General features: G+C 33.8%; 2 protein-coding genes across 3 annotated transcripts; one reads left to right on the forward strand and one right to left on the reverse strand.

The window, feature by feature from the left end:
* The first annotated feature begins 380 nt into the window (after positions 1–380).
* LOC125057667 (zinc finger transcription factor Trps1) lies at positions 381–27432 on the forward strand. The gene is made up of 9 exons (XM_047661461.1): positions 381–717; positions 1303–1455; positions 12367–13095; positions 16001–16109; positions 16997–17124; positions 22090–22221; positions 23005–23245; positions 23894–24069; positions 24448–27432. The coding sequence occupies exons 1-9, from the start codon at positions 565–567 to the stop codon at positions 24523–24525; spliced, it is 1899 nt and encodes a 632-aa protein (XP_047517417.1). The 5' UTR covers positions 381–564; the 3' UTR covers positions 24526–27432.
* On the reverse strand, positions 1472–18041 carry LOC125057668 (carboxypeptidase N subunit 2-like). 2 transcript variants are annotated; one of them, XM_047661463.1, is made up of 8 exons: positions 17926–18041; positions 11915–12095; positions 9419–9601; positions 8350–8573; positions 6780–6978; positions 4822–5000; positions 2688–2857; positions 1472–1955 (listed from the first exon to the last, which is right to left on the reverse strand). In XM_047661463.1, exons 1-8 carry the CDS (start codon positions 17935–17937, stop codon positions 1676–1678), a joined length of 1428 nt encoding a protein of 475 aa, XP_047517419.1. In that variant the 5' UTR covers positions 17938–18041; the 3' UTR covers positions 1472–1675. The 2 variants fall into 2 exon arrangements, with proteins under 2 accessions (XP_047517419.1, XP_047517418.1); XM_047661462.1 differs by lacking the exon at positions 17926–18041 and adding an exon at positions 12169–12371.
* Positions 27433–27628: the final 196 nt, after the last annotated feature.

Raw genomic sequence — 27628 nt, forward strand, 5'->3', positions numbered from 1 at the left:
AAATATATTATTATAATCTTATTACTTTTAATATGTCTCGCATATTGTTTTTTTATCATAATTAAAATTGAATACAGATTATTATCTAGGATAGAGAAGAAAGAAGGAGCTGCAGAAAAGCACCTAATACGCATGCGCAGATTAAAAACGTTGTATTTATCTTAATTATATCAATTATAAAATTTCAGAAATGAGATGTACATAAAAGTTGTTTAGTAATATAACTTATCAGATTTTACTAATATTTTAAATATAAGGAAAGTGTGCTTCCATTATCAGTTTTATTAGAAAATAGAAATGTCAATTTTACGATACTAGCGACACGACGGCGCGCAGCGCAATAGTCAGCGTACCGTAAACAATGGTGTATTTTTGTGCATGTGTGTGTGTGTATGTGTGTAGCTTGCTCGTTTGGTTGACAATCGCGATGTGATGTATATCCTACATCATCGCACGCTGAGATATATTTTCAAGAAGTATTTTTAATTTATAAATTTATTAGGCGATTTGTTTCTAAATGTTTTCTTATGTTGTGAAAACTTTTCTCTGTTTTGATTTCTAAATATGTGTAACTTGCCGCCGAAGTTCCATTCAGTGTGTCGCCTTTGTTTATCATTCTGTGGCGATAATTGCAGTGATGTTAAACTCCCAATATTCGACCGTGATAAGGATAAATCACGACTTTCCGAGATGATAATGGCTTATCTATCGATAATGGTAAATATTTATACCTTAATTAGGTGTTCGGAATGCGAAAAGCAAAGTTTTTCTCATGTGAAAGTTTAGCATTAGCGTACAAGATTGTGGATACTGATAAGCGCCATTAACTTTCTCGCGGGTGTTGGGTATTTTCGCATTGTGATATCATGTTACGGCCCACGCGTCGAGTACTCGGGTGTATGACTAATGTCGTTCTTGGAAGTGATAGGCAAGGCGTGTGGCTGTGCGCTATATCAGTGACCGCGCGGTGATAACAAAGGAGCGCACGGAGATCATTGTATGAGATCGCTAGAGCGCTCCCCCTCGCACCCTTCACACCTACGTTTCTAATCACAGCTACAAGGATGCACTCTCACTCCTTCCCTCTCACTAACTGCCTTCTATTTTCAGAGCTTATATTAACTAAATATAGAAACAAGTCCTATGGGGGGACTGTTATTTATATATTGACATTTTTAGTTATTTCACAATTTTATTATTACCAGATTTTCTAATCTATAATAAAATTCATTGCTTAATTCAACTCATAACAGATTATTTCGATTCTGTAAGAGGTGAATAATAATAATATTATAATTTTAGGTTTCTCCAGAAGACATGTTGCCACAGGTTGTATGTGGAAGTTGTGCAAGCAAACTTGATGAATTTCATACATTCAGGGAACTATCACATAAATCTGAAAGATTATTGGAACAATTTCTCCACTATGCTAACTCACTATCGGGTCCTATAGAGGTATGTAAACACAATATTGATAAAAAAAGGTTTAATTCTAAAATATTTTTAATGCTAGTATAATATTGCACATAGTCTATACATTTTTTAATCTACAACTAATATTTTTACATAGCTTCAATTTTACACTCTAAAACTTTAACTTTTATTTGTTCTTAGATTAAATAGTACGTAAAATATAAATGATTGTTAATGTTTTAGTAAACATCAGACTTAATAATCAAGCAAAGCTTGATTCAGAATTATTAATGTTTACATAGCGAATAGGCTGACTTAATTTCTTCTTGTAGAATGCTTTCGCAGCGTTTACAATGATCCCACAAATCATTCCTATTCCAACTACTGCTGCCACTCCTAAAATACTCCACAGAACATGTTTTGGTCTTAAATCAGTAATGGAGAATTGTTTCTTTTGTGCAAAGGTTGTGTCAAATGTAGGGCAAAATGATATAGTGATGTTCGTTATATAGGCCCCATTCAGTCGCATAGGTGCTGCACAGCTGCAAAAAGTAAAAAAAAAACGTAAATAATGCTCTAGTTATAACTTGTAAATAAAAGACCTTTCTTATGTGTATCCTTAACCCGTTTTTCAAAAAATATTATTGTTTTTATTAAAAATATATTTTAAGTCATTACACATTATTAATTTGGTATAACTTTTATAAATACTGAGAAAAATACTTGCTTTGCTTTTAATTTAACTGTTAAATAGATGAGCATTTTTTAAAAATGAATTGCTTTGCATTTATTAAAATAACTTTATTCAAATTCTAGATGATAACAAATTACTACGTAAATGGCTGTATACATTTAGTATAGGATTTAACATTATAAATTACACGTTGAATCATCAGTTAGTCCTTAGTACCAAGAGATGGTCATTAGCAGCAATAGGTTATTTATACAATATAAATTTATTATGAGCCATCATAGATTGTAATTTATTTTATTATTCATTCATTCATCAGCAATTCATGTGTTAAACACATTTCACACATAAATTATGATCAAATATAGGCTCAGTTTTTAACCAACTTCAATTAATATGTTCATATAACATTGATAAATTCTGTGAATTCAATACATAGAACTCATTCTAGTTTCTAATTATAAACAAACGTTTTTTGCTTGAATCATAGTGCATAATGTCTTATTAAATTATAGAATATGATTTATAAGCTATACTAAATTTAGTATTTATTCTTATAGTAATCATTGAATTGAATACTTACAATGGTACTTTTCCCGGCTTGAACTTAGTACTTGCCTCCTGTTTAGTCACAATATTGGCCAAGTCACAGTTGCAAAGCCAGTTATTGCCAGTCATACCTAACACCTCCAACTCGTTCCATGGCATAAGATCAGTTGATAGTTCGCTCAAGTTGTTGTCATCGAGGTATACCTGGAAAATTTATTAAGTACTACGGACAATTTGTGACTGTTGAGACTTATTTGTTTTTGTACTTATATAATACAGATAGAAGTTTTGTAATAGACACTATAATTTATTCTTTTTTTTCTATGTATTAAGTTATGTGTAGGGTATTTTAAACTCTTTTCGGAGTTTAGATTATGGATTTTGTTTTTCGATTTTTCACTTTCCCTTGTATTTGTATAGGTTATCATATTGATATTTCGATGCGTCATTATTATACGTTACGTATATATACGAAAGTGAAATTTAATTTTGAACGATTTTCTAAAAGCAGTTGGCTTAGTAGTTAAACGAGCGATTCTAAACCGAAGTTGCGCGTTCGATCGGTGAAAAAAAATGTTGTAGATTAACCATAAACCGGCGATTTTTATCGGGCCCGGTCTATAATTAAAACATAAAAAGAACAGATTCCTTCCATTCCATAGTTATATAGTTCACGGAACTTCATACAAAATATTTTGATTATTTTTTCATTGTTGCTACAATATTAAGTCAATGTACTTAGACGTTATGAAAGATATTTTGGCAATATTATAATTCCGAGACTTAGCAATCAACTGTTATCAAAACAAATATAAATGATTTATCAGCTAACCTAGTTTATTTGACGTTAAAGATTCACGAACTGGGCCAAACCGCGTTATTTGCATGCGCAATATTTTATCTAAAAATATTTTAAACAAAACTGGTATTTTCAAATACAAATTAGGATTATGCTTATAAAAGCGACATTTTTAAAATACGAATGATGAAATTTGGAATTGCATTATCTTAACGTTTCACAACTAAAGTCGTTTTGAATATTGTGTAGATTTTTCTTATGGCTCTGGCACGATTTGTACATTAGCCAGCGTCAAGTATAGGATTTTTTATAACTCGTGCTTGTCTTTAGAAATTCGACCGTGTCCTCCATGTACGGTTTAGGCACTCGCCCGGTACCGCACAACCCTCCCAAAGACCGAAAACAAGTTTAAATTAAATTAAAACTTGCCCTCGAACCGGGAATCGAACCCGATACCCCTCACCTAGCTGCCACTTAATAAGAACGCTAGGCTATGAGGCCCCTAAATTGTGTAGATTAGCTATTGCCCGCGAGACTTTTGCGTGGAAACAAAATAAAAGACAATCAATCGTTACACAAAACATATCTTTCCTCCGGTGAATCTTTTTTCACTTACGGTCTGTTTCACAATGTATGGATAAAGTACCAAATAGCTATGCAAAACACATAAATTATTTGGAAGATAAATTGTGCTAATTGATACTTCATCGGACTCATAACTTATGATGGACTTTATGTGACGAATAGCGCTATCTGACAGTCGTGAAACGCAACAATAGTGTTTATCCTACCAATAAGTAATAAATAGCTAATTTGGAACTTATGTAGAACTTATACGTACATATGAAACAGACCCTTAATAATTTTTGAGATTCCTTTTTTAATTTTTCTTTAGTGTCGGGATATTTATGTATTATTATTTACTAGTAAAATGTATCTATAAAAGTGATGACTAATCAAATTTAAATTATTATAATAAGCGAGTATTCGTGTAAATAATCTAGAAAGTATAAGGTCGGAATAACGTGATTGGATATTATAATACGTCCGTCTTGTTAGATTGCTTGATTACGCTACACCGGCGCTTAAAGATGAAAGTGTTTATGGGATTTACCGAAGCTTAGTCGAATATGTTAAAATCTAACGTAACTTTCATATCAAATACTATTTTTTCCTAAGATAATGAAATTATATAAATGATTGTAAAAATTACGTAAATATTCACAAATTAGAAAAGAAAACGGTTCCTTTTTTGAAAATTTACAATGAAATAAAATAAATTGTAATAGTGTTCTTAACTCTACATTCATGACTCAAGCTTCTTTAGTCTATACACTTAATACAAAAATATTTATTGTCTATGGGTTACCTCTTTCAACGCCCATCTATCTTTAAGTCCCCTGAAAGCATTGTGACTAATGTACCGTAAATTCTTGTTATGACAAAGATGCAGAACTCTGAGATTTTTTAACGGCGAGAATGTGCTGCGTTTGACTTCCTCCAAGTATTGGTTTTCGCCTACTTCCAGTTCTAGCAAACTTGTCAATCCTGAAATATGCATTAACAAATGTTTATTATAAAATAGGGCTTTAACATTTTTTAATTGATAAGAAACTCGTTTGAACGGATCTCGAATTAAGTATATTATGATAACGGAGGCTCAGAAATCGTGATGTCTTGCTAGCGTGTAAAATTAAGATGTGTTAACAAGTTTCCATATTAGCCACGTATACGTAATTGTATGATATATAATTTAATTTTTGTACAAAATTATTTGTACGTCGGAGTGGTAATATTCCGCCCCCTTGCCCCGCACTACTTGAGAGTCGACTATGCTCATTAAAACCACCTTGGGTAAAACTCATCGCATATTAAAGGCCCTCGACTCGTTATCACTTTCCGCAGTAGTTATTACAACAACAAATCGAGGTTAGAAGAAGAATCAATAGGACACAAACTAATATGGTTTATGAAAGGAGTTTATATTATATAACCAATAGACAATCGATTTCCATAGCAAAATGAAAATATATTCCTTATTATCTACGAGAAATGAATACTTAAAATGATGTTCATAGATTTAATCTAATTCCACGCATCGAACCGACAAACGATGACTAGTCGGAGAAGCATTCCGGATATATTGTGAACAGACACTTAACGAAATCTTGGCTATTCTATCGCTACTCACGTATCTATTGATAATAATAGTGATATTATTAAGTATTATGTTTGTATAAGCCGGTGTTCGCGACGGTATTCAAGTTTCTTTGCAAGGTTTATGTATTAGTACCAATATCAAATAAGATTATTTCGATTTCCAATAAAGACTATCAGAAAAGTGATATATTGAATTTATATTTTTAATAGTTGTATTGGTTACGGAGTGACGTCATAATCGTACTCTCAAATACAAAAATCTTGCCTCGTTAATTTTTAAATAGGATTTGCATTAGGGTAAACTATTCAATAGCTATTTTCCGTCTTATCTGTTTTAAAAGATTAAGTTATTATACAGTATAAGTATGCCCGATTAGTTATCGATTGATAAAACACAGGGCGATGGAAATATATTTTTTAGATGGGAATCAAACAGGTCTTAACATAGACTTTCTTACATGTGTACTGTCTTAAATGTTTTACAATTACTAAAGAACCTAACTGTGTTAATGTCTGATATTATACTTTCGTTTCGTAAGTGCTGACTTGTAGATAACTAATAGAAAGTTTGGCGATCTTCATTCAATTAGAATTTGCTTACGTAAAAGATGATTCGATTACAGATTATGCAAAATCAATACTATTTCTGGGCTTTGGAGCGAAAGTTATTTATGGTATGATGAATTAACGTCAAATAAATCTATAATTAATTTGGAAGTTTCCATCATTAAGGAAAATTGCATGTGATACAACTTTACTGATTGCTACATTAAAGTTTTGGTATCTTATCACATGCAATTTTCCTTATATATATATTGTAAACGTTAAACATATTATATTAAAATTTGCTTTATTATGATTATTATCATCGACAGGATGACAAAGGAAAAGGCCAACTCAGCATTTTCCTAATATGGTGGAAAAAAATAGGTTATAAATTAGCTAAAAGCTTAATAAAGAGCCTTAGATATAATCCTATAATAAAGTTACAAGCAAACATTTATAAGCCTAATGGTTTTTTTTTTAATATTTTCATTTTGGCATCTTATAAAAAACTCAGTTTTATATGGCCTTTTGTCGAATTTTTGGAACCAGAATTTTGATGGTTTTTCCTCACCATTTTATTTCAACCACACAAACAAACACACAAAATCTATGAGTACATACCAATAAAACTGTCGTCGTTCAACTCAACAAGTGGGTTGTTGTTGAATGTGAGATATTGCAAGGTGTTGCCAAGTAAACTTAGACTCTCTGGAACGTTTAGGAAAAGGTTTCCAGACAGGTCGATTTGTCTCAGGTTTACCAGACCTTTAAATGCGTCCAATGGTATACTGTCAATGTCCGTCTTTGATAAGTCTAGGACCTGGAAGGAAATATAGGAATTTTTAATACAAAAAAATGTTTATTATGGAAGATACAGGTATTACTTATTCCACGTCATTAAATTTGAATAGGTAGACATCCTTCATCGGCAAAGACAGAGGGTGTAGGCCGAGAGAAAAAGCCGGCGTAAAAAACTCTCGGTAGGTACTCTTCAAAGGTATACTATGGCAAACAACACTTATTTTAAAACAAGTAGCGCAAATTAATTTAATATGCTTTCGCTTAACAGCATGGTCATTATTACACTCAATAGCTATACAGCTCCTTCCTAGCTTCCTCAAGTATATTTAGTCATAACAATATATCTCGTGCTTCGTGCGTCCAACTTCTAACACCTATTGTTTTGATGTCCTTGACAACTCCATCCCACCAATGCAGCCTCGGTTGACCGGATTTTCTCTTGCCACCAGGTCATAAGTTCACTAAGGACTATGGGGTTCTATCGTCCGCCATTCGGTGCACATGTCCCAACATGTATTTGTAATGTAACGAAGTTTTAATAAATCAACTCGTAAATAGCTATTAGGTAGGAATATATAAGTGATAGAAAAAAAATAATCACGTTAACGTTTTTAGAATCAAAACATCAAGGTGCGGTGCATGTGATAAGTAATCGTCGGAGAATGTGCGGCTTTTAACTCAATCAAAATAAAATGCACTGATAAAGAAGCACTGGCTTATTGCCAATGTTTATAAAATAGTGGTCGAGTTTTGTGATAAAATTTTGTAACGCTTGCGATGTGAAATTTCAAAGGTACATTATTATATCAAACTCAAAATAACTTTATTCATATATGTAACCAAGTACACTTATGAACGTCAACAGAAAAGATGTTAAATTGATTCTAAATTTACATTTACTACCAGTTCGCAAGTCAAGGGCGTAGAGGGGGCAAGAAACTCTCCGCCACTCTTTTTAATCGCCAAGTTTTGAGTCTTACAAATTGTTTAAACTGGAGCAAATCAATACTAAGGATTAGGATCATTTTTAATAATGGTAAAATTTATAAAAAGCTGCATTGATTAATTAACATTTAACAAGAGTTATGAATTTATTCAGTGATAATTATCTAATTTCGCTTGGGAGTTTGGAATGGTATACATAGATTGCTATACATATATTTTATGTATTATACCTAATCAGTCTATATAAAACATTTCGTCAACCGGGGATCTTTCATATGAAAAGCTCCAACTGCTTAACAGATATAGGTAAATGTTGGCACCAAGCTGAACTTTGAAGGCTTTTGCGTAGTTTGTTTTAGTAGGGAAAAGCTTTCCATCTTCTGCGCATCTAATTATATATTTTTTGACATGATTTATAGAATTCTATTTAAATAAATGATATTACCTCGAGTTTAATGGCACTTGACAACGCTGACACGGTCACGTGATCGAGAATCTCAATTGGATTGTTGTTAAGATATAGTCGTGTTAGATTCGGCGTGTGCTGAAACAGGTATTTGTCCAATGAGTGGATCTCGTTGAAGCCCAGGTTTAGGGTCTCGAGGGCTATGTCGCTGTAGATTCCGTTATTATAAGGGCCCTGGAAGATCTCGCTTCTTAGCACTTCGCCTGGAAATATTTTTAAGTCTTTAAAAATACTGAAAACTAACTGAAATTGAAATGCGTTTGCACATCAATATAATTTATGATGATCGCTTAAAGTTTAATTTATAGAACGTCCAGTGACGGTACATTGTAACTTCAAATAGCAGTCGACATTTTCGTAAGCGATTTCAACCTCAATACCTAATCTTCATATATTCGTGAATCGTACCGGAGCTGATCTGACTATGTACAGCAAAGAAATTCAGTTATATTTTTTTTCGGTAGCTTAGGGATATATTTCCTAAAACCTTGCCATTGTGTGAAAGTATCACATCATCTTAATCACACTTCACATACGCACCGTCACGTACATACACTCGCTCTCACGACATCACACAACACAGCCGAATTTGGTATTACTTAGTTAAATGTATTGAATATTGTTTTCCTTTTGTAAATGTTTATACCTTTTTGTATATTTATTTATTTCGTAATTCTACAGCAAACAAAAATGTTATATAAAATCAAACAATTACACTCAAATTATAGCCAAAGTGTATGTATTCCATCATAATAGGATATAGCTTATGGGGGTGGTATACTGTGCTTTCAGAGTGTACCTGGAGGGGATAAGAGGGTAATGCTACCCTGTACTGTAAATTTTGTAAATCTTAATTGTATTTTATTGTTTTTAGTCTAAGTTTGGCCATTGAGTCAAAGCTTAAATGTTGGTCGTTGTATGTCCGGGCTGCGCGATACAAAACCATATTCCATATATCGCTATATCTTTGGTATATTTGTTTTCGTGATACATTGCTTTATTGTGGTGAGTGAGTGAGTAAATAAATAAAGATATCAATATACTTTACCTGAAATGTAGTTGTTGCTAAGATCTAAATAGACCATACGGTCGATATTTCTAAATGCGTCGTCCTCTATTTCAACAATTTTGTTTCCCTTGAAGCTGATCGCTATTCTATTACCCGGCACTGGGGCTAGATGGGTCACATTTGTTATACTATTGTTGAAGAACGTTATTAATACATGGCTCTCTGAAATTGATAGGTATTAGTTATTTTTGGTTACATAGTAATAGTAATATATATCGAGGAGTGTGAGCTGTTTTTATTTAACCCCCAGTTACAAGCAATGTTGGTCTACTGGGTTCAGCGTGCGGTTCTCAGCCCTGAAGTCGTAGGTTCGATCCCCGTGCAATTGACTTTCTTACCATGTGCGCATTTGATATTCGCTCGAACGGTGAATGAAAACATCGTGAGGAAACCGGCTTGACTTAGTCACAAAAAGTTGACGCCGTGTGTCTGCACAGGAGGCTGATCACCTACTTGATGATTAGGTTGACAGATGATCATGAAACGTATACAGAAATCTGAGGCCCAGACCTTAAAAGGTTTATTACCACTGATTTATTGATTTAAACATACTACGTCTTAAAGATATGCAAAAAAGGCTTAACAGCATGATTATAATAAAAACATATCAATTTTTTTTATCATAATCAATGCAGTTTCGTTAATGGGTCATAACTTCCATATCTTTCGCCAACGCAACCTGTCTCGTCCTTGCGCCCTATTTTAATTAGGTTTAGAGGTCCAGTACTCTATTATTTTACATAATTTTTCCGACGTTTCGCGTGCTTTACATCGTGCGTGGTCACGGTGACTGAAGACAAAAGGTGTTGAATGTCAAAAAGTATCACAGTATTAAATAATGTAAAATAATTGTAAATTTATAATAATATATAACTTCAATCCTGTAAAAAAGTGTTTTCTTTAAATGTGTAAAAGTTATGTCAATAAAAGACAAAAAAAAAGTTTTTTTAATGTGTATTGCGTTTTTACCTTTTATGTATTTTGTAATTATGTGAAATTATAGTTTTGTTAAATCACGGCTCCAAATTTTTATCTACATATCTTAATTACTCGGCAATGGTTTACTATGCAATAATGTGGTGGCACGCTCTTTAACCCCATATAAATTGATTAAAACATCATGATTTGTGAAATGAATGAATGAAGATACAAATGTTTGTCTTTAACCTAACCTAACCTAATTAGTCATTGGGACCCACTCATCTTAAAGGCCGATTTACATTATCTTAGTGTTTAGGAGAGTGCTTTAGGATAGTACTTTAGTTGAAACATGTAAACGCTACTTGCTTTAGTAAACGTTACGCTAAAGAACTTGTCTTTCAAGTTGTACTAAAGCACTCTCCTAAACACTAAGATAATGTAAATCGGCCTTAAGAGCGTGTGAAGGGCTGAGGGGTTTTTAGTGGGTGGGACCCAGCCCCACAGTCCCCGCGTAAAGCTCCTTGGCGCGGGCCTGCGTAAGCGCATTTTCATTTTCAATAAAAAAATGGGACCCATTGGAAACACACAGACAAAATCATTTACATCATCCATGTAATATTATCAGTTTCTCTATTTTTTAAGGGGTCCAAAGCCTCCTTAATCGTACTAGGGGTACATACAAGTCGTAAAGAACGATAGAAAAAAGATATTATTGTTATAAGTATACCTTGTGTATTTAAGAAATGAAATAAATAAATAACGCGAGCGTAATACAACTCGTGGATACTAAAGCTAGCGGTTATAACAATGTGCAATACTTTAAATTGCAAGTACATAGTAAATGTAATACGGAATAATTCCTTCAAATGCGTAATTAGTTTTATCTTAGTATTTTGAAAAGAATTTGTTCTAATAACAGCTGTCACTGGTATAAAGTGTTTATAAGGAAGCCCGAAATGTTTTACTTGACATAATTTATGATCATTCACGTGATATAGAAATAAAACGAAAAAAATTACATCAGATAACTTCTATTCGACTTTTAAATATGCATATTAAAAACGGTATAGCTATTTACACGCGCATTTATAAAATCAATACCTAATGTTAGAAATTATTAATCACTATAATTAGACAATTGCAATCGCAGTATTTAGTTCTTTATCAATTAATGCATAGATTATTTTACTGTGTCGTGTAATCAAACCCAATTTTCAATAGAAATGCGTCAGTGCCGTAAAATCTAGGAAAAGAAATGATTTAATATTGTGCCTTATATGATAAAATGAACAAAGGAATACTTTAGTATATTTCACTTCAAATGTACCTATGTGCTTATTAATGTGAAGATTGTATGGGCGGATCTTTATTAGTTTTTCGCGTGTATGTTTACGCATAACAACAAATAAAAGATTACGATATAGAGGAATTGTGGACTTATTTCTAAGTATTTGTATCAAGTTTAGAGCAGAATTTATCTATAATACGCCCTTTTATCTTCGTAAAAGCTAGAATAAGTTTTTTAGGGGCTTAGAGATAAATATAGTACAGTACCTTTGTCACCAAGGCTCTGGAGGTTCTCAGGCCATTTGGGTACGCTGTCGATATCCCTCCGTGAGCAGTTTAACGTTAGATTGTTGCCATCTTGAAGAAAAACATCACAAGGACTCTTTCGGTCATTTGAGTCACTCTGCGCGTGAGCTGCGTAAACTAGGACACTTAATATCACTGACACCTACAACAAATTAATGCGTTAAATACAAATCATGAACAATTATGTCCTCAACAACGAATTGATATTTACTCACTCTAAATATATTACGTAGAAAGTACATTTTCATTGAATTTAGGAAAGACACTGTTCGCGCCCCATACAAAGATTTTATCTTATCATCTAGCGAGTGATATCATGAGATATCAAAAAGCCGCTACCCCATTGGTTAAACGTTTATTTATGTTATCGTGTTTACATAAAGCATTATACAAACATTGTTCTTTATTTTTAGGAGGTCCTCAGTATAACGGCCGACAAACTGGAGGAGATAATCAAACCGTTGAACGATAATGAGTATGATCTGTCAAAAAGTAAATATGCAGAAATCGGCTCCCCTGACTCAACCGAAGAGATGAAAAACCTCGAGAGCCGACAGGCGGCGGTTACACTGCTACAAATAAAAAACTACGACCCAACGAAATACGTTGTCAAACCCGAGACGGAAGAGAACTCGAATATAATGTTCAAAACAGTGAGCCTACCGCCCTCCGATAGAGCGAGAGAGGTAATGCACTGTACAACAGTGATAGATATAATTAGCAAGGCTGTCGCGGTAGCTCAGCGTGAAAACGAGGAATCTCAGTATCCGACAAATTATGCGGGCGTTACTGACAATACGCACGCGGCGTCCGAATATACTCAAGAATATGTGGACGAACAGTATGCCCAGAATACTCCCCAAAGCGTCACGAATCTACCCAATAACGAGGAGCACAGAGAGATGGATCTCTCATTATACTCCTGTAAGACAGAGTACGAGAGCGAACAGGGCAGAGAGACTAATGCCTACACACATAGAACCAGTGATATATCGCATAAGGACAAAATGCAGCATTTCTATGCCAGAGCGTGCGTGAGGACAAAGCCGGCGAAGGAGAGTTCGGTGTATGAGGATTGTAGTCAAAGCAGTAGCGGCTCAGATCCGGACAGACTTCAGATGGACATATCGGAGGTGTCGCAGGTAAATACAGTTCATTAACTTTTAATACTTAAAATATTACTATGATTTTGTAGTACATACAAAAATATCAACGGTGCCTACAACATGTAGACACAAGCGCAAAAAAACTATTAAAATACTAATAATAAAAATAATTTATAACACACACATACACTAGATTTCACTTTGTTTTGGTCGAAGCGTGAGGCTCACTTAGAAGCTGCACTTGTCCTTATTTAAGCTTTTAAAATATGGAGACAGTGAAAATCACGTGAATACTATTTGTGGTCGGTTTACTGAATACTCGAGGAAATAATTATTAACATTTTGTACGTAGATGGTAATGACCTTAGTAAATATTACCACGTGATACCTATATAAGTTATCTTTTTGTTATTTAAGTATTATGTTAGGTAACATTTTATTATTTGCTATTGCGAGTTACTTCGGTATGTGTGAGGTAATTTGTGGATGATATTTAAAGTCGAGTTTGCCTTGTCTTTCAACGCAAAACAATTATTTCGTTGAGAGTTATGTACCAGAAGAATGGACCTGGGTCAATATGGTTTATTTGATGCTGAAGAAAGAATGTCTGCTTTTATTAGTCGATTGATCAAATCAAATCATTTATTCATTTACGAATTTTAATGTAAATTTATATATACAGTAGGTATACCCGTGTCGGCCTAGTGGCTTCAGCGTGCGATTCTCATCCCTGAGATCGTTTGATCCCCGGTTGTACACCAATTGAATTTATTTCTATATGCGCAATTACCATTCGCTATAACCGCGAAGCAAAAACATCGTGCGGAAACTGGCTTTAGATCAAAAAAGTGGTGGAGTGTGTCAGCCCTGCGATTCTGTAACTCACTTCACGAACTCACACAGCGGTTTTCGCATCGGCGGTCTCTCTCAAATCAGTCGTGAAGCAGTCATTTTATGATTTGGCATTCTGATAAACAATAAAGTACAAGCTCCCACCTTTTCAGAATGCCAAATCATAAAATGACTGCTTCACGACTGATTTGAGAGCGACCGCCGATGCGAAAACCGCTGTGTGAGTTCGTGAAGTGAGTTACAGAATCGCAGGGCAGGTACAGAAGGTGGATCACCTACTTGCCTATTAGATTGACAAATAATCATGAAACAGATACAGAAATCTGAGGCCCAGACCTAAAAAGGATTAAAGATTATTATTACTACACATGGTATATCATACATGGTCTACCCATTCATTAACATATACATGATTGGTTTAGCTTTAAAAGTCATATCAATTTTGGCATTTAACTGAAGTGATTCTCGGAAACGATTTAATAAATTATTGTGTAATTATTAGTTAATGAAGCGACAAATAAAGCTCGTTTATTTCCAATTTCAAATGTTGAATATAGTTTTGATTTGTTATATATATTATATACATTTTTTTCTTGTTATCCTAACTTCCTTCAGTACCCTTAAAGAAAAAACTTTTTGACCGGATTGAAGTTATGTATTATTATAAATTTACAACTATTTAACATAATTTTAATTTTATCCGACGTTACGCGTGCTTTACAGCGTGCGTGGTCACGGTGACATAATACATAACTTCAATCCGGTCAAAAAGTTTTTTCTTTAAATGTGTAAAGGTTATGTCAATCACAGACAATACTATTCCTTCAGTACCATTGATTCCTTTTACGGGAATAGGCCTCCTCGAGATTTTTCCAAATACATATCTCTATCCATTTTCTTTCTCCATTCGCTTCTTTCTAATGCTTCTATATCTTCTATCCACTTTTTTATAGCTAAATGTGACGTGATTTGTGTAATTGATGGTAATTGTCCAAATAACGATAAAACTAGTCACGAAATTGACTACTAATTACATTAATAAGTATAATGATATACTAATTATCTGGATACAAGTAATTATGTTTACTAAAGGATTTTTATATAATCTTGTATAAAGCGTCTTGAATATATAAAGACATGTGACCGTAGTCCAATTTGGGATTAAGAAACAGTGGGGTCAATACGAATGAATTGCTTAATCAATATGAATCGTTTATTATAGATAAAGAAAATTAGTCCAAAGTTCCCTAGATTTTTTTATGTTTACAAGAGATCGCCTGGCCTATTTAATGGTTAAACCTACAATATTTAATGGTGCTACGGGATACACGGAAAGCTGGCCGTATGCGCTAATATTCTTTAAATATCTACAAGCAAGAGGCAGCACGGTTCACCGCGGCTCTCACTTCACCCTCCTTCCTTCTAATACATCACGAACTTAACAATTTTTTCGCAGAAAACTACCAGGTGTGACCTGGAGATCTTTCTTACGTTTGCTAAATGCTCCAGAGTTATCCTTGTATTAATTTGTTGCTACTAAGTTAAAATATACGAAAAATGTGAGCCGTCACAGGACGCCTGGCAGATGTGAAACATCGACATTATTTTGTAAAAGTGATATGCAGAAAAGAACAGATTGTGATAGGAACTAAATATGTCATAATGATAAAATAAAATATTCCGATTTTTTTTCCAGATAACGATGACTATTTATTGAATAAACATTTATTGTCATTAAATACAAAAATTTACGAATTTATTTCAAATCGTGACTACTTAATTCGTTTAATCAGTGACTTCGATATACACACACCGTACACACTACTGCATATAGACTGTATATATATATACCATCATATAGCGTGGCGTCGCCACGGCGTGCGTCGCCACGGCGTGCGTCGCCACGGCGTGCGTCGCCACGCCAGAAATCGGTTTTACGTGCGGCTATAGATGTTTCACATCAAAAAAAATATTTTGTGTTTTATATAAAAATACCTAACATTATTAGATTTGAATTTATAGCGATTTACGTGTTTCTTAAAGATTCATCTAAAGGCAGTATTTGCAAGTACTTGTTTTGTTTTCCCAGGACGATCCAGAAGAAACACAATCTGTGCCGTCTGCGCAGTCATCGCCAAAACCACCACACGAAACGGAGGAAAAGGACTCATTATGGCATGCTCTACATAAACAAAACGGTAACAAAATTATGAAAATGTTAAATAGAAGACGAAAACGTGCGTTTGATGGACGTTATTTTATGACGTATAGTGAGACTAAATACTATTGACCAATCACAATCAAACGAACATCCTTCATTACTGGATATATATATATATATATATCCGTTTGTCTCGCTAAAACTAGAGAATGGCTAGATCGATTTGGCTAATCATGATCTTGAAATATTTGTGGAAATTCCGGGAAGGTTTAACTTTGTCATTTGGTTGCTTATATTTATGCCTTCGGAAATTTGTATTTCATAGCTGTATGAAGTCCGATCTCTCTAGTCTGTTATTAATATTTTTTATTAAGTTTTGACACAAATATATTTAGGTGATAGGAAATTCACCGGGTCATCTAGTAATTATGACAGTTCTTCCTATAGTATTTTTATTCATCTCTATGGTATGATGAATGGATGCTTGCATGTCACAACCAACCACCAAAATAATAAAAAAAATGGCGTACACTCGATATAAAGTATATTAATAAAAATAAAAACTTTATTCATGACATAACTATGGTTGTGACAAAATTAATTATCTATAACTAGGGAGCACCTGTGGGTAACTTGATTCCAATTATTACTTGGACATAGTGCATTTTGTTTAAAATTTCTTTGCATAATTATACACAATAAAAAGCTACTAATGAATCAATAAAGTTCACAGAAGTTCGTCAAAATTTATAAAAGTTTAACGCGTAAATCTGTGACTTGAGGTCATTGACCTTGCAAAGGTCACGAACTCAATCAGCTGTTCATTAGTAACAATTAACGTATCGGCGTTACAACCGTGGATCTTTGTTACTATATAAAAATGCAATGGTATTTTTGTTTTATCTTAAAAAAATATTACTTTAGGTCGTGGTGGTGAAACAACACAGCTTCTAAGGCGACTGATTAACAGTAAACATACGGGGATGACGGTGTCGCCTTTGAGGGGACTCGCTGTACCACTTACTCAAACATCCAACGGTACCGTTTCACCGGTGAGTATTTAATTTTATATTAAAAACAATATTGATTGCGCTTTGCCACAAATCTTTGATCAAGTTGAAATATACTAGAACTTTTGATAGCAGTGATAGCTTCACAAGCGCTCCTCAAATCTGGCCATGTGTACAAATTTTTCCTTCTATGTGCGCATTTAAAACTAGCTCGTACAATTTTCTTAGAGTAACATTAAGAGAAGCGTCCCATATGTCAAAATCCAATGCGTTTTTGACGAATGTTCGTTCCCGATGTTACTCCTCCGAAACCGCTCGACCGATTCTTATGAAATTTTATATTCATATACAGTAAGTATGAGAATCGGCTACTATATTATTTCAAACCCCTAAGTGATAAGGGGTGTCCACCCCAAAAATTTATTGTTTATTTTTTAGATGTTTTTTTTATTTAGAGTTTTTTATGATACAACCTACAAAAATACATACAACCCTTAATTTTCATCTACCCTCTACGATCAACCCCTATTTTTTATTTGTTAGTTAAGAACTTATAACTTGAACTCTGAGGTATAAATATCGATAAAAATCACAGAAAAACCTAAAAAGTTTTCATTCCGGGACACCGAACAGTCTCTGGGGTAGCATAGCAAAATGTTCCATGTTGGTATGTAGTAAAAAGGTAGGCTAGGCATTAAGTAGAAACGAAGTTCGCGGGGGCAGCTAGTTGTTTATAAAAACAAAATCAATGTTAAATATTATCTTTCGTCTCTTTCTGATAGATTACTCTAATACTTTGCTGAAGTGAGATAGAATTCGTTTTATAATGTTTGGAAAACTTACGTAATAATTCATGTTCGATCACAAAACTAGAAATACACTCGGATTATCACAAAAACTGCCTTTTCACACAACCGTTGTAAACAAAATCTCAAGACATAGTAAGGATGCATACTACGTGTCGTTGGAAAACAGATTTTCCTTGAGATGAAATATCTTATTTGTTTAAAGGTTTATTGTTTAAGCATTGATTGTTTAGACAAGGCCGCTTGCATGTTTCACTATATCTGTTGCGATGGTTTTATTCAATTTTTATAATAGTAAAATTAGCCTAAATTATGGTATACAGTCCTACAAACAAACCAAAATTCGTGAGACGCGGTTAGCTATGTATGTAGTTTTATATTGTAAGAGGAAATTTGTTAAACTATTTTCTTTCTTTTTGTATGAGTTTAAAAAAATCAGTGGCGCTACAACCTCTTTAGACCTTGGCCTCAGATTTCTGAATCTGTTTCATGATCATTTTTAAATCTAATAGACAAGTAGGTGATCAGCCTCCAGTGCCTGACACACGCCGTCGACTTTTTGGGTCTAAGACATGTCGGTTTCCTCACGATGTTTTCCTTCACCGTTGGAGCAAATGTTAAATGCGCACATAGAAAGAAAGTCCATTGATGCACAGCCGGTGATCGAACCACGAAGCCACTAGGCCAACACTGCTCTTATGAGTGTGAGTATTGTATGAGTTTAACAATTATAACAAATTGTTATAAAAGTGTTGTGTTGGCCTAGAGGCGTCCGCGTGCGACTCTCATCGCTGAGGTCATTTCGATCCCCGACTGTGCACCATTGTACTTCCTGTATATGCGCATTTAATACTCTCTCATGGTGAGGGAAAACATCGTGAGGAAACTGGCCTTATACCTAAAAAGTCGACGGCGTATGTTGGAAAAATAGAAGGCCGATTTAGGCCTATTAAAAAAACTATTGATTACGAAACAGATACAACAATTTGAGACCATAAAATTTATAACCTTGAAAGATTATGACGGTGAATTCTCTTTTTTATATTCTATGTATTATCCTTATTGTAACATTGAGAATAAATATTCTTATAAGAATGTTCTTAAAGTTATAACTAGGCGATATTTGTTTCGTGTTTTTGCATTTTGGATTGACTTTTTGATAGAGTAAGCCGTGGAAGCATTGATATAAGGAAACTATGGTGGTAGTCAACGTAACCTATAATTTGGACTTTATTAATATATATCTGGATATATATATATACAGTGAAAACCGTTTACGACGACATCGTTTAGAACAACATACCGGTTATATTGACCAAAATCAAAGGTTCCGGCTGAATTCTATTGTATTAGGTACGTCATCGGTTGTTCGTTTTTACAACAAACTCCCAAGCGAAATTAGCTTTTTATAAATATGATTAATACTTAAATGATCCTAATCCTTGGGATTGATTTGCTCCAGTTCAAACAATTTGTATGACTCAATACTTGGCGATTAAAAAGAGTGGCGGAAAGTTTCTTGCCAGTTCTTCTTACCCGCTCTACGCCCTTGACTTGCAAACTGGTAGTAAATGTAAATTTACAATTATTTTAACTTCTTTCTGACGATCCATAAGTGTACTTGTTTACCTATATGAATAAAGATATTTTGAGTTTGTTACGACTATCGGGTTTTACGACCAAATATGAGTAGTCCCTTCGATGTCGTTATAACAGATTTTGACTGTATTCGCATTTTACAAGCAAATTAGCGTAGGTTACAAATTAGTATTAATAAATCGTTTGCCATAAATGTTTATATTCAATTGAAATTCAGGACGCAGTGTCAACTTCCGAGTAATCGTAAGATTGCAAAAGATAAGGAAATGTATTTTATCAAGTCAGTGTGAATATGAAGTTTGGTCATAAATCTAAAGGCTGAGTCAAACTTACTTTATCACTTTACTTACACTAATTCACTTTTTTTATAGCGATCTTTTACAGACAAACCATGATTTAGGAGTTAAGGATTACGGGACATATATTTTTTTATGTAATAGGAGGCAAACGGGCAGGAGGCTCACCTGATAAAAAAAATAAAATATGTTTATTATGGAACATAAGATACATGTATCACTTATTCCACGTCAATAAATTTGAATTTGTAGGCATCCCTACTCATCGGCAAAGAAGACAGAGGGTGTAGGCCGAGAGAAAAAGCCGGCGTAAAAAACTCTCGGTACTCTTTTAAAATGATGTTAAGTGATACCGCCTCACACTCACATTGCCAGAAGGCTCGAAAGTGCGGGTCTTTCAAGAATTGGTACGACCTGGTTTCTTGAAGGATCCTAAGTCGAATTGGTTCGGAAATACTTCAGTGGGAAGCTGGTTCCACATAGCGCCTTCACTATTTACGTGGTTTTTTAATTTGGTTACTTAATTACTCAAAATATAAGATGCGTAAATGTTTAATACATAAGAAAAAAAATTGTTTAAGTACTTAGGTTTTTTATCAGGAAAAGCGAAATCTCTATGAGGCATAACAAAATGTTACATATGTTGTAATGTACTAAAAAGGTAGGCGAAGTAAAAAATCGTTGTAGCGAAAATAAGTTCGCAGGGAAGCTAGTCGTTCGATAAAATTTTAAAATCGTTTAAAGATAAATAAATTATTACTAACTATATACTGGGTGTCAATTGGAGATACTCGATCAATTAAAGGGTCGAAGTCGCCTAGTCAAAGGTTATAAGCATTAAGAAAATGTATTTTCATATATAAGTCTTCTTGTATATAAAGTTTCCTCTTAGTTTCTCTGTTTCATATGAAACAATATTTTTCAGGAAATGCAACTCTAGACTATATCATATTACAGTAAAAATCGTACACGACGATATCGTTTATAGACCAGTGCCGATAATTTTTGAAACCTAAAAAAATAATAGTAGGATGAAACCTATTGGAAAAGGAGGAGAATATTATAAAAATTAAAGGAAAAATAAATTACGGGCGATCTGAGGTCGGGAAGGGGTAGGGAGTTTTAAGGGTAAAAAAATATTTTTTTTTAACGAAATTTGGTGAAAACTTACCTTTCTATGTCCCAAATACGCTGTAATTTATTTGATTAAAAATATTTATTTGTTCACCTTATTTTGAATTAATATCGAAAAAACACCCTAATTTTCAATCGAAAATTCTGACGTCAAAATTTCAGCTTTTTTCAAAAAGTTGGTGTGCTTTCAGTTCGTTGAAATCTCTACTTTCCTATGGTAAATATATTACCATAGTAAATCTTCTCAGAAAATGCAAAAAATCGTATGCAGTAACGCCCAGACCCGTCATCCCCTTCCCTACTCCCCTTCCCGACCTCAGATCGACCGTAATTTATTTTTCCTTTCATTTTGATCATATTCCCCTGCTTTTCTAATGGGTTTCATCCTACTGTAATTTTTTTCACTTTTTATTTATTTTAAAGGCTATCTGCACTGGTCTATTAGAACAACATACCGGTAATATTGACCAAAATCAAAGGTCCCGGCTGATTTCTGTTGTATTAGATATTTAATAACAACGTCATCGGCTGTTACGACTATCGGGTTTTACGACCAAATATGAGTAGTCCCTTCGATCTCGTTATAACAGATTTTGACTGTATAACATAATGCATGTATGTAGTAACGGTAAAGACAGTACGTTGCTTCACAAATATTTTTTTTAAATCTTTTTAATAATGACAAAACTGTACAGCTCCCTGTTCAAGTATTACGTAACGCAATTGGGGTGAGGGGGGAGTCTTTTGAAACGTTACAGTGCGTAACATGGGCGGGAGGGGGGTTATTTAAACAACGCGTTACGTAACATTTTTATTTTCGATTAATTGGCAACTCTTTTCGTTTATGTTGTACGGAAAAACGTTATGGTGAGTTACATGGGGGGCGGGGGGGAGAGAGCTTCTAAAATCTTTAAAAATTGCGTTATGTAATACTTAAACGCTCTCACAGACTCTTGGGACATTACTGTGTCATGGGTGTCCAGATACTATTCCGTGGTTCAATATACGAGGAACAATACAAAAAAGTGTGTGACTGGTCGTATTTGAATTCGTGTATGCGGTGATGTTAGTTATTTCGAATATGTATTGTGGACATATTTGTAATATGTCCACTTGTGTTGCTTAATCTGGTGCTAATAGCAACATATAATTAATTTCTTTTAATATTTCAGAACGGTGAATGGTCGAGTACTGGTCGTGGTAACATGGGCGCAGGTGGAACAGCGAGAAGGAAACAGAGTTGTCCAGCTCGAGCTCAGCCCTTGCAGGATCAACATCCCACTTGGCCCACTAACACTGATAATGTATGATCTTCTACGAACATTTATGAATTTCTAAAATGTAAATAAAATATTATGAATATAAGTGACTATAAACACTGAGCAGTGTTGGCCTAGGGGACTTTCTTTCTATGTGCGCATTTAACAATCGCTCGAACGGTGAAGGAAGACATCGTGAGAAAACCGGCTTGCCTTAGACCCAAAAAGTCGAGGCTTGTCAGGTACCTACAGGAGCCTGATCACCTATTGATAAATAATCATAATTATATATTGATAAATAATCTGAATGAAATCTGAAGCCAGGCCTAAAAGGCCACTGGTTTAGTTTATAGTAAATAATTGCAATGAAAATTAATTGGTAAAAATATTGACCATGCTTACACAGTAGCTCTGCGCCCGTACTTTATAGGTTTGTAATAGCGATATGGATGCCGACATTTTTGTATGCAATTTAAAAAAAAGAAAAAAAAACTATATTCAAGTGGGGTTATGTTTGCTATGTGGAGTTACAAAGTTTCAGTGCTATTGGCAAATCTAATATTTTAATCTGTACTAGTGTTTCTAACCCTTTTGTGTGCCTTCTAAAATTCTTATGAAAATGTAAGTTTTTAATATAAAACAATTTTTTTTTCTCTTAAATGGTTTTAGGAATAAATCAATAGGTCAGTAAGGTCAGAAATACAGTCAGTAAATTGAATAATTCTTAACTTTTTTTGTGTGGCCTTGTTGGTTTTGAACTAAGTCTAGCCTTTAGAAACGCGCACACAAAACCTTTGAGTATGATATCTAATACTCGAAACCTTACAGGAAGCAACAGACACGTCAAACTCAAATCGCAACCCATCACAGCGCTTTGAGCTCTCCTGCACCAACTGTGGTACACACACGACCACCATCTGGCGTCGCGATGCCAGAGGCGAAATGGTGTGTAACGCGTGCGGGCTGTATTACAAACTCCATGGAGTGCCACGACCTACCGCAATGCGACGGGACACCATACATACTAGACGCCGTCGTCCCAGACATGAAGCAAAGTCTTCTCGATCTAGTGAGTATATTGTTTACAAAAAGTATTTAAAAATAGAACGCTAATTTAATACAGATAATTGGTTAATTTAAATATAGAACGCTAGTCTGACAGCATTCCTTTTTTAAATTAAACAATAATAATGTTTAATTTAAAAAAGGAATCTACATCGTAAGTCTACTTTGAGTGATTTGGCTGAAAGGTCTCTTTACCAGGCCATAAGGGAGCCTATTGACCCCCCCCCCATGTATCTCGCCGTAACGTTTTTCAGTACCCTAGTATAGTACTGTACTCTATAGTAAAACTTTTCATGACCACCTTGTGTCTCTTTAGTTATGTGGTGTAAGTCGAAAATAATATTGACAATAACGCGTAATTCAATCCCCGCCCCGCATCCTAACATTTTACAAAATGACCCCCTCTCCCAAAACGCGTTACGTAATACTTGAACGCTCCCTAAAATTAAAAAAATTTTTAGTGATGTTTTGATTTAAAATAAGAATGTAATAGAGATATTTAAAAAACAAAAAATGGAACGCAAAAATTTCCTTTCGACTTAGTTTTTCTGAATGAATTCAGTCACACGACGCATCAGATTATCTAGTCAAGTGCAATGTAGTGTATCTAGTGGGTTGAGAAATAAATAAAAATTTAATTTACAAATTTCAGGGCGACGAGGAGTCACCGGCGCCAGTACCGAGGTCCCTGAGAGTAGTGAACCAGCTGGTGCGGCACCAGGGGCTCCACCATCAGAAGGTGCAGAAGAGGCCGTATTGGCAGCGCTTCGTAGGCAATTGCAGCCGCACCTCTTAGCCGCCTTACATGCGCGCACTCGACCAGCACAGGTTATTATTATTTTACAAAAAAATATTGACTTAATTGTAACAATAAAGTCCAATTGCACTATATTGACTAAAGTACTCATGAGTCTTTTTTCATCTCAGCTTAAACACAATTTGACAGAAAGAGACGAAAAGTGAGAAAATATTTTTGTGGATAATCATGTCTAATCAATTATAATAACAAAGTTAGTTTAAATAAATATTATATGGTTAAAATGATTATGTGAAATATTTAAAACATGCATTTATTTTTTAAACTTTCGTATTTACATCTTACTGTATAAAAAATATATCATAAAAGTGTAACTATTTTTTGATAATACACCAAAACTAAAGTATTTAAAAAAAATGGTGTTTTTAAACTAATAGTGTTATTTTCAGATGGGACGCGGTATGCCAGAGTATGACGAGGCGCCATTAAACCTCGTGGCCAATCACGTGGCCGAAGAAACGCATTGACCGCTCACGTAATCTTTCCGCACCCGTGTACAAACGGCCAGTTACTCATACCATAGACTGTTTATATTTGGAACCTTTTTAAAGGGCCGTACTTTTTTTTCTTTACGGCCAGGGATTTAAAAAAAATCTATATGACATTTCGTTTTTAAAAGCTGTTATCTGTGGTCCATCCCGCCTTTTACCGCATAGCCAATAGTGTTTTTATGTATAAGCATAGAATATATACGATCGAAGTGATATTCTGTGGCCGAGAATATTCTAAATTCGAACGCCCTTTAAAAATAGTCCAAGTATAAACAAGATTATTTTAGTAGATCTGATATAAAATCTTTTTTGTTTTATAACCTTTTTAATGAGGTATATATTTTTATGAATGTTCCCATTCGTTTTATACCAGTAGTGAGTTAAGGCCAGTGTAAGACTATGAACATCTAGAAGTACTTAAATTTGAAATTATTCCTACATCAAAGTAATAGTATTCTGGTTAAATATATACTAAATATTTTTGTACATAAGGAGTATTATCAATAGTTATTTTTTACCAAAATTCAAATTTAAGTACTAATCGATGATGACTATCTGAAAATTATGACAATGAAGTATTAATTAAACAGGGCATTATTAAAGGCAAATTAAATTGCCTTTTGTATGGGCAGTTAAAAGTATTGTGTATATACGATATTATTCGAACCTGGATAAGAGGGTACACTGTCAAATCCCTTATAAGCTTTATAGCCGACTTTTATTGGATACGGTCACAAATAAACGTTGTGCAGTTATCTATAAAGACAAATAAATGAAATGGTTTGGTTGTACTCGCTTGTTCAGGTTGATTCATAAAAAGGTCAATGACCTTTTGCATATTGAGAATTTATTGCATTTGCAAATGAAAATTATTTTTCCGAATTCCTCATGTGATGAGTGAGAATGAATTTTGAGATTATTTGATTGGTGAAATCGGTTCGGGCCGAAGTCCGCGCCTTGCCTTTGCTCTCTTTTCCTTTGAAATTATTACGGTTACCTATTGCAGGAAGCAAGTATTCATATAGATCTAAGTTGTATTGTATATTGTTTCTTACTTAGAGTAGTGTTTTTTTTATATATAATTTATTTTTGCCCCGATTTTGGTCAGTATTCGAATCTCGATTGAGAATGTGGTTTTTAAAGCAATAAACTTTTCGAATATAAATATTTAGATATAGAATCTCTTTGGAGCAATATTACCATAATTTCTGTAGAATAGGGTTTAATATTCCGTGTTAAAATTGAATTTAGAAATAATCTGGTTGAAACCAAATCGTGGCATTATAACCTCATGGTCAGTTTTGAGCATTTAAAGAGATTTCCGTTGTGGGCTGTTTTTCGTATTCGCCGTCCTATACTTAACGCCTCTACTTAATTTAGTTAATAATTTATTTTACGATCACCCCACGGGCCAGTAGAACAGTCTTTGAGACATTGTGATATAGCTTTGTGCTTTTCTATACGTAATTTCTTTGCAGAATCGTCTATCGTATTTAAAAAGCTTTAAAATTTTTGAGATTATCTACCCTCGGATTGGGATATTCGTAGTACTTAGAATTGTTTTATACTTTGACAATAAATATGCTCTCTTTGACGCTCTCTTGATTCCGAGTTATATTGAAATTATTATAAGTAGTGTTTAGGGAACGAAAGCAACATTTTCACTAACATTGCTGCTCGCAGTAGTGATACAGTATTATTTTATTCATTATTCTGTACATTTTTTTATTATAAGTCCTATCTAGACCTCACTCGATCAAATTCCGTTCGTGCAGCTATTTTCGATCTTCCAATTGGTTATTTATTATTATTTAGGTTAATTTATTACGGTTTATTGGTATAACGTGTTAAGTTACTAACGTACCGGTTGTGTAGTGTGCGCTTTCGAACTAACAAACGTGTGTTTGAGAGAATGGAGCTTCGTCTTATAATTTATGCTGAAATATTGTGATGCAGTGCCGTGGCAATCATAGTGGGTTTGTCTATGTTGAAGGATGATTCTTGCCCTTTACAAAAATTCAAAAGAAGCTATGTTTGATCTGTGTTTAGAAGTTTTTTTTGTTATTACTGTAACCGTTTTCTGTTTGCCAATGTTACGTCACTGCATATGATGAATCTCGATGTTAAATTCCATTTAACGTTCACAGCAATTAAGACTGAAAGCAAAAGTCTCTGAATTTTTTCCATTCAATATGAATCGTAAAAGTATTGTAACCGAAATGTGATATGTGTTGTAGAATGTATTTCCCGAAAAGCAATAAATTTGTGATAATATGTAGAGATGGGCATTTTTGTACGCCTCCTTTGAGAGTACACTGCATAATATTAGATGTCAATTAATGTTTTACTGCGCGGTCGGTTACAACTGAGGTATATGAAAACTTGTCGACCCTAAGTTTATATTAATTACAATCCATTTATTGTTTTTGAATGAATTTTTGTTATAAAGTACTATTAAGATTTCTATAATATTGGACATTTAAAGTATATAGGAGCTCAGTTGTGCGTCGGTTGTGCGCAGTAAGAATCAATTCCAAGTCAATTTAAATTATAAGAATTTTTCGTTGTAGATTTCTCACCTTTACTGTTACTAACATTAACGTCTCAAATTACGTATTAAGAGGTATTATTATTGTATAAATACTCTTTAATTAAGCTTATGGACCATTTGTTGTTTGAATATAAAGTTTCAGCATAAATTATCGGTATAATATTATACCAGAAACATTTTCGTCGGAATACTCATGAGACATTATTATTGTTGTATAGATGATAAATAATGTGACTTACGCAGGGATGGATACTTAAATTATTAAAAATTTAACTGATATATTGGCTATGTAGTGAGTAGAATATTTTTTTACAAATAAATTATAGCAGCTATGTGTGGTGTTTTTTATTTCTTAAAACCTTGAAACTATAGTTCCTTATACTGGCAAAATTGTATTAGTTCGGTTCAAAGATACTTTATTTCTCAAAAAGGTAGGGTAAGTTAGTTATGTACATCGTGTTATGAAATTATTTGAAAATAAAATATTAGTTTCTAACAATATGTTCAATATTTTTTACAAAAGTGCTG

This window comes from Pieris napi, chromosome 17 (assembly GCF_905475465.1).
Source record: "Pieris napi chromosome 17, ilPieNapi1.2, whole genome shotgun sequence".
NCBI lineage: Eukaryota > Metazoa > Arthropoda > Insecta > Lepidoptera > Pieridae > Pieris > Pieris napi.

Bases quoted from the DNA above. Each gene is read 5' to 3' on its own strand.
- LOC125057667 (XM_047661461.1), top strand. From the start codon at position 565: ATGTGTAACTTGCCGCCGAAGTTCCATTCAGTGTGTCGCCTTTGTTTA. The intron at 13,096-16,000 runs GTAAATACAGTT...TTGTTTTCCCAG, and splicing joins ACATATCGGAGGTGTCGCAG to GACGATCCAGAAGAAACACA. The intron at 17,125-22,089 runs GTGAGTATTTAA...TTAATATTTCAG, and splicing joins CCAACGGTACCGTTTCACCG to AACGGTGAATGGTCGAGTAC.
- LOC125057668 (XM_047661462.1), bottom strand. From the start codon at position 12,201: ATGAAAATGTACTTTCTACGTAATATATTTAGA. The intron at 9,602-11,914 runs GTACTGTACTAT...TATCAATTTCAG, and splicing joins CCAGAGCCTTGGTGACAAAG to AGAGCCATGTATTAATAACG. The intron at 2,858-4,821 runs GTAACCCATAGA...TAAATTTTCCAG, and splicing joins ATAGATGGGCGTTGAAAGAG to GTATACCTCGATGACAACAA.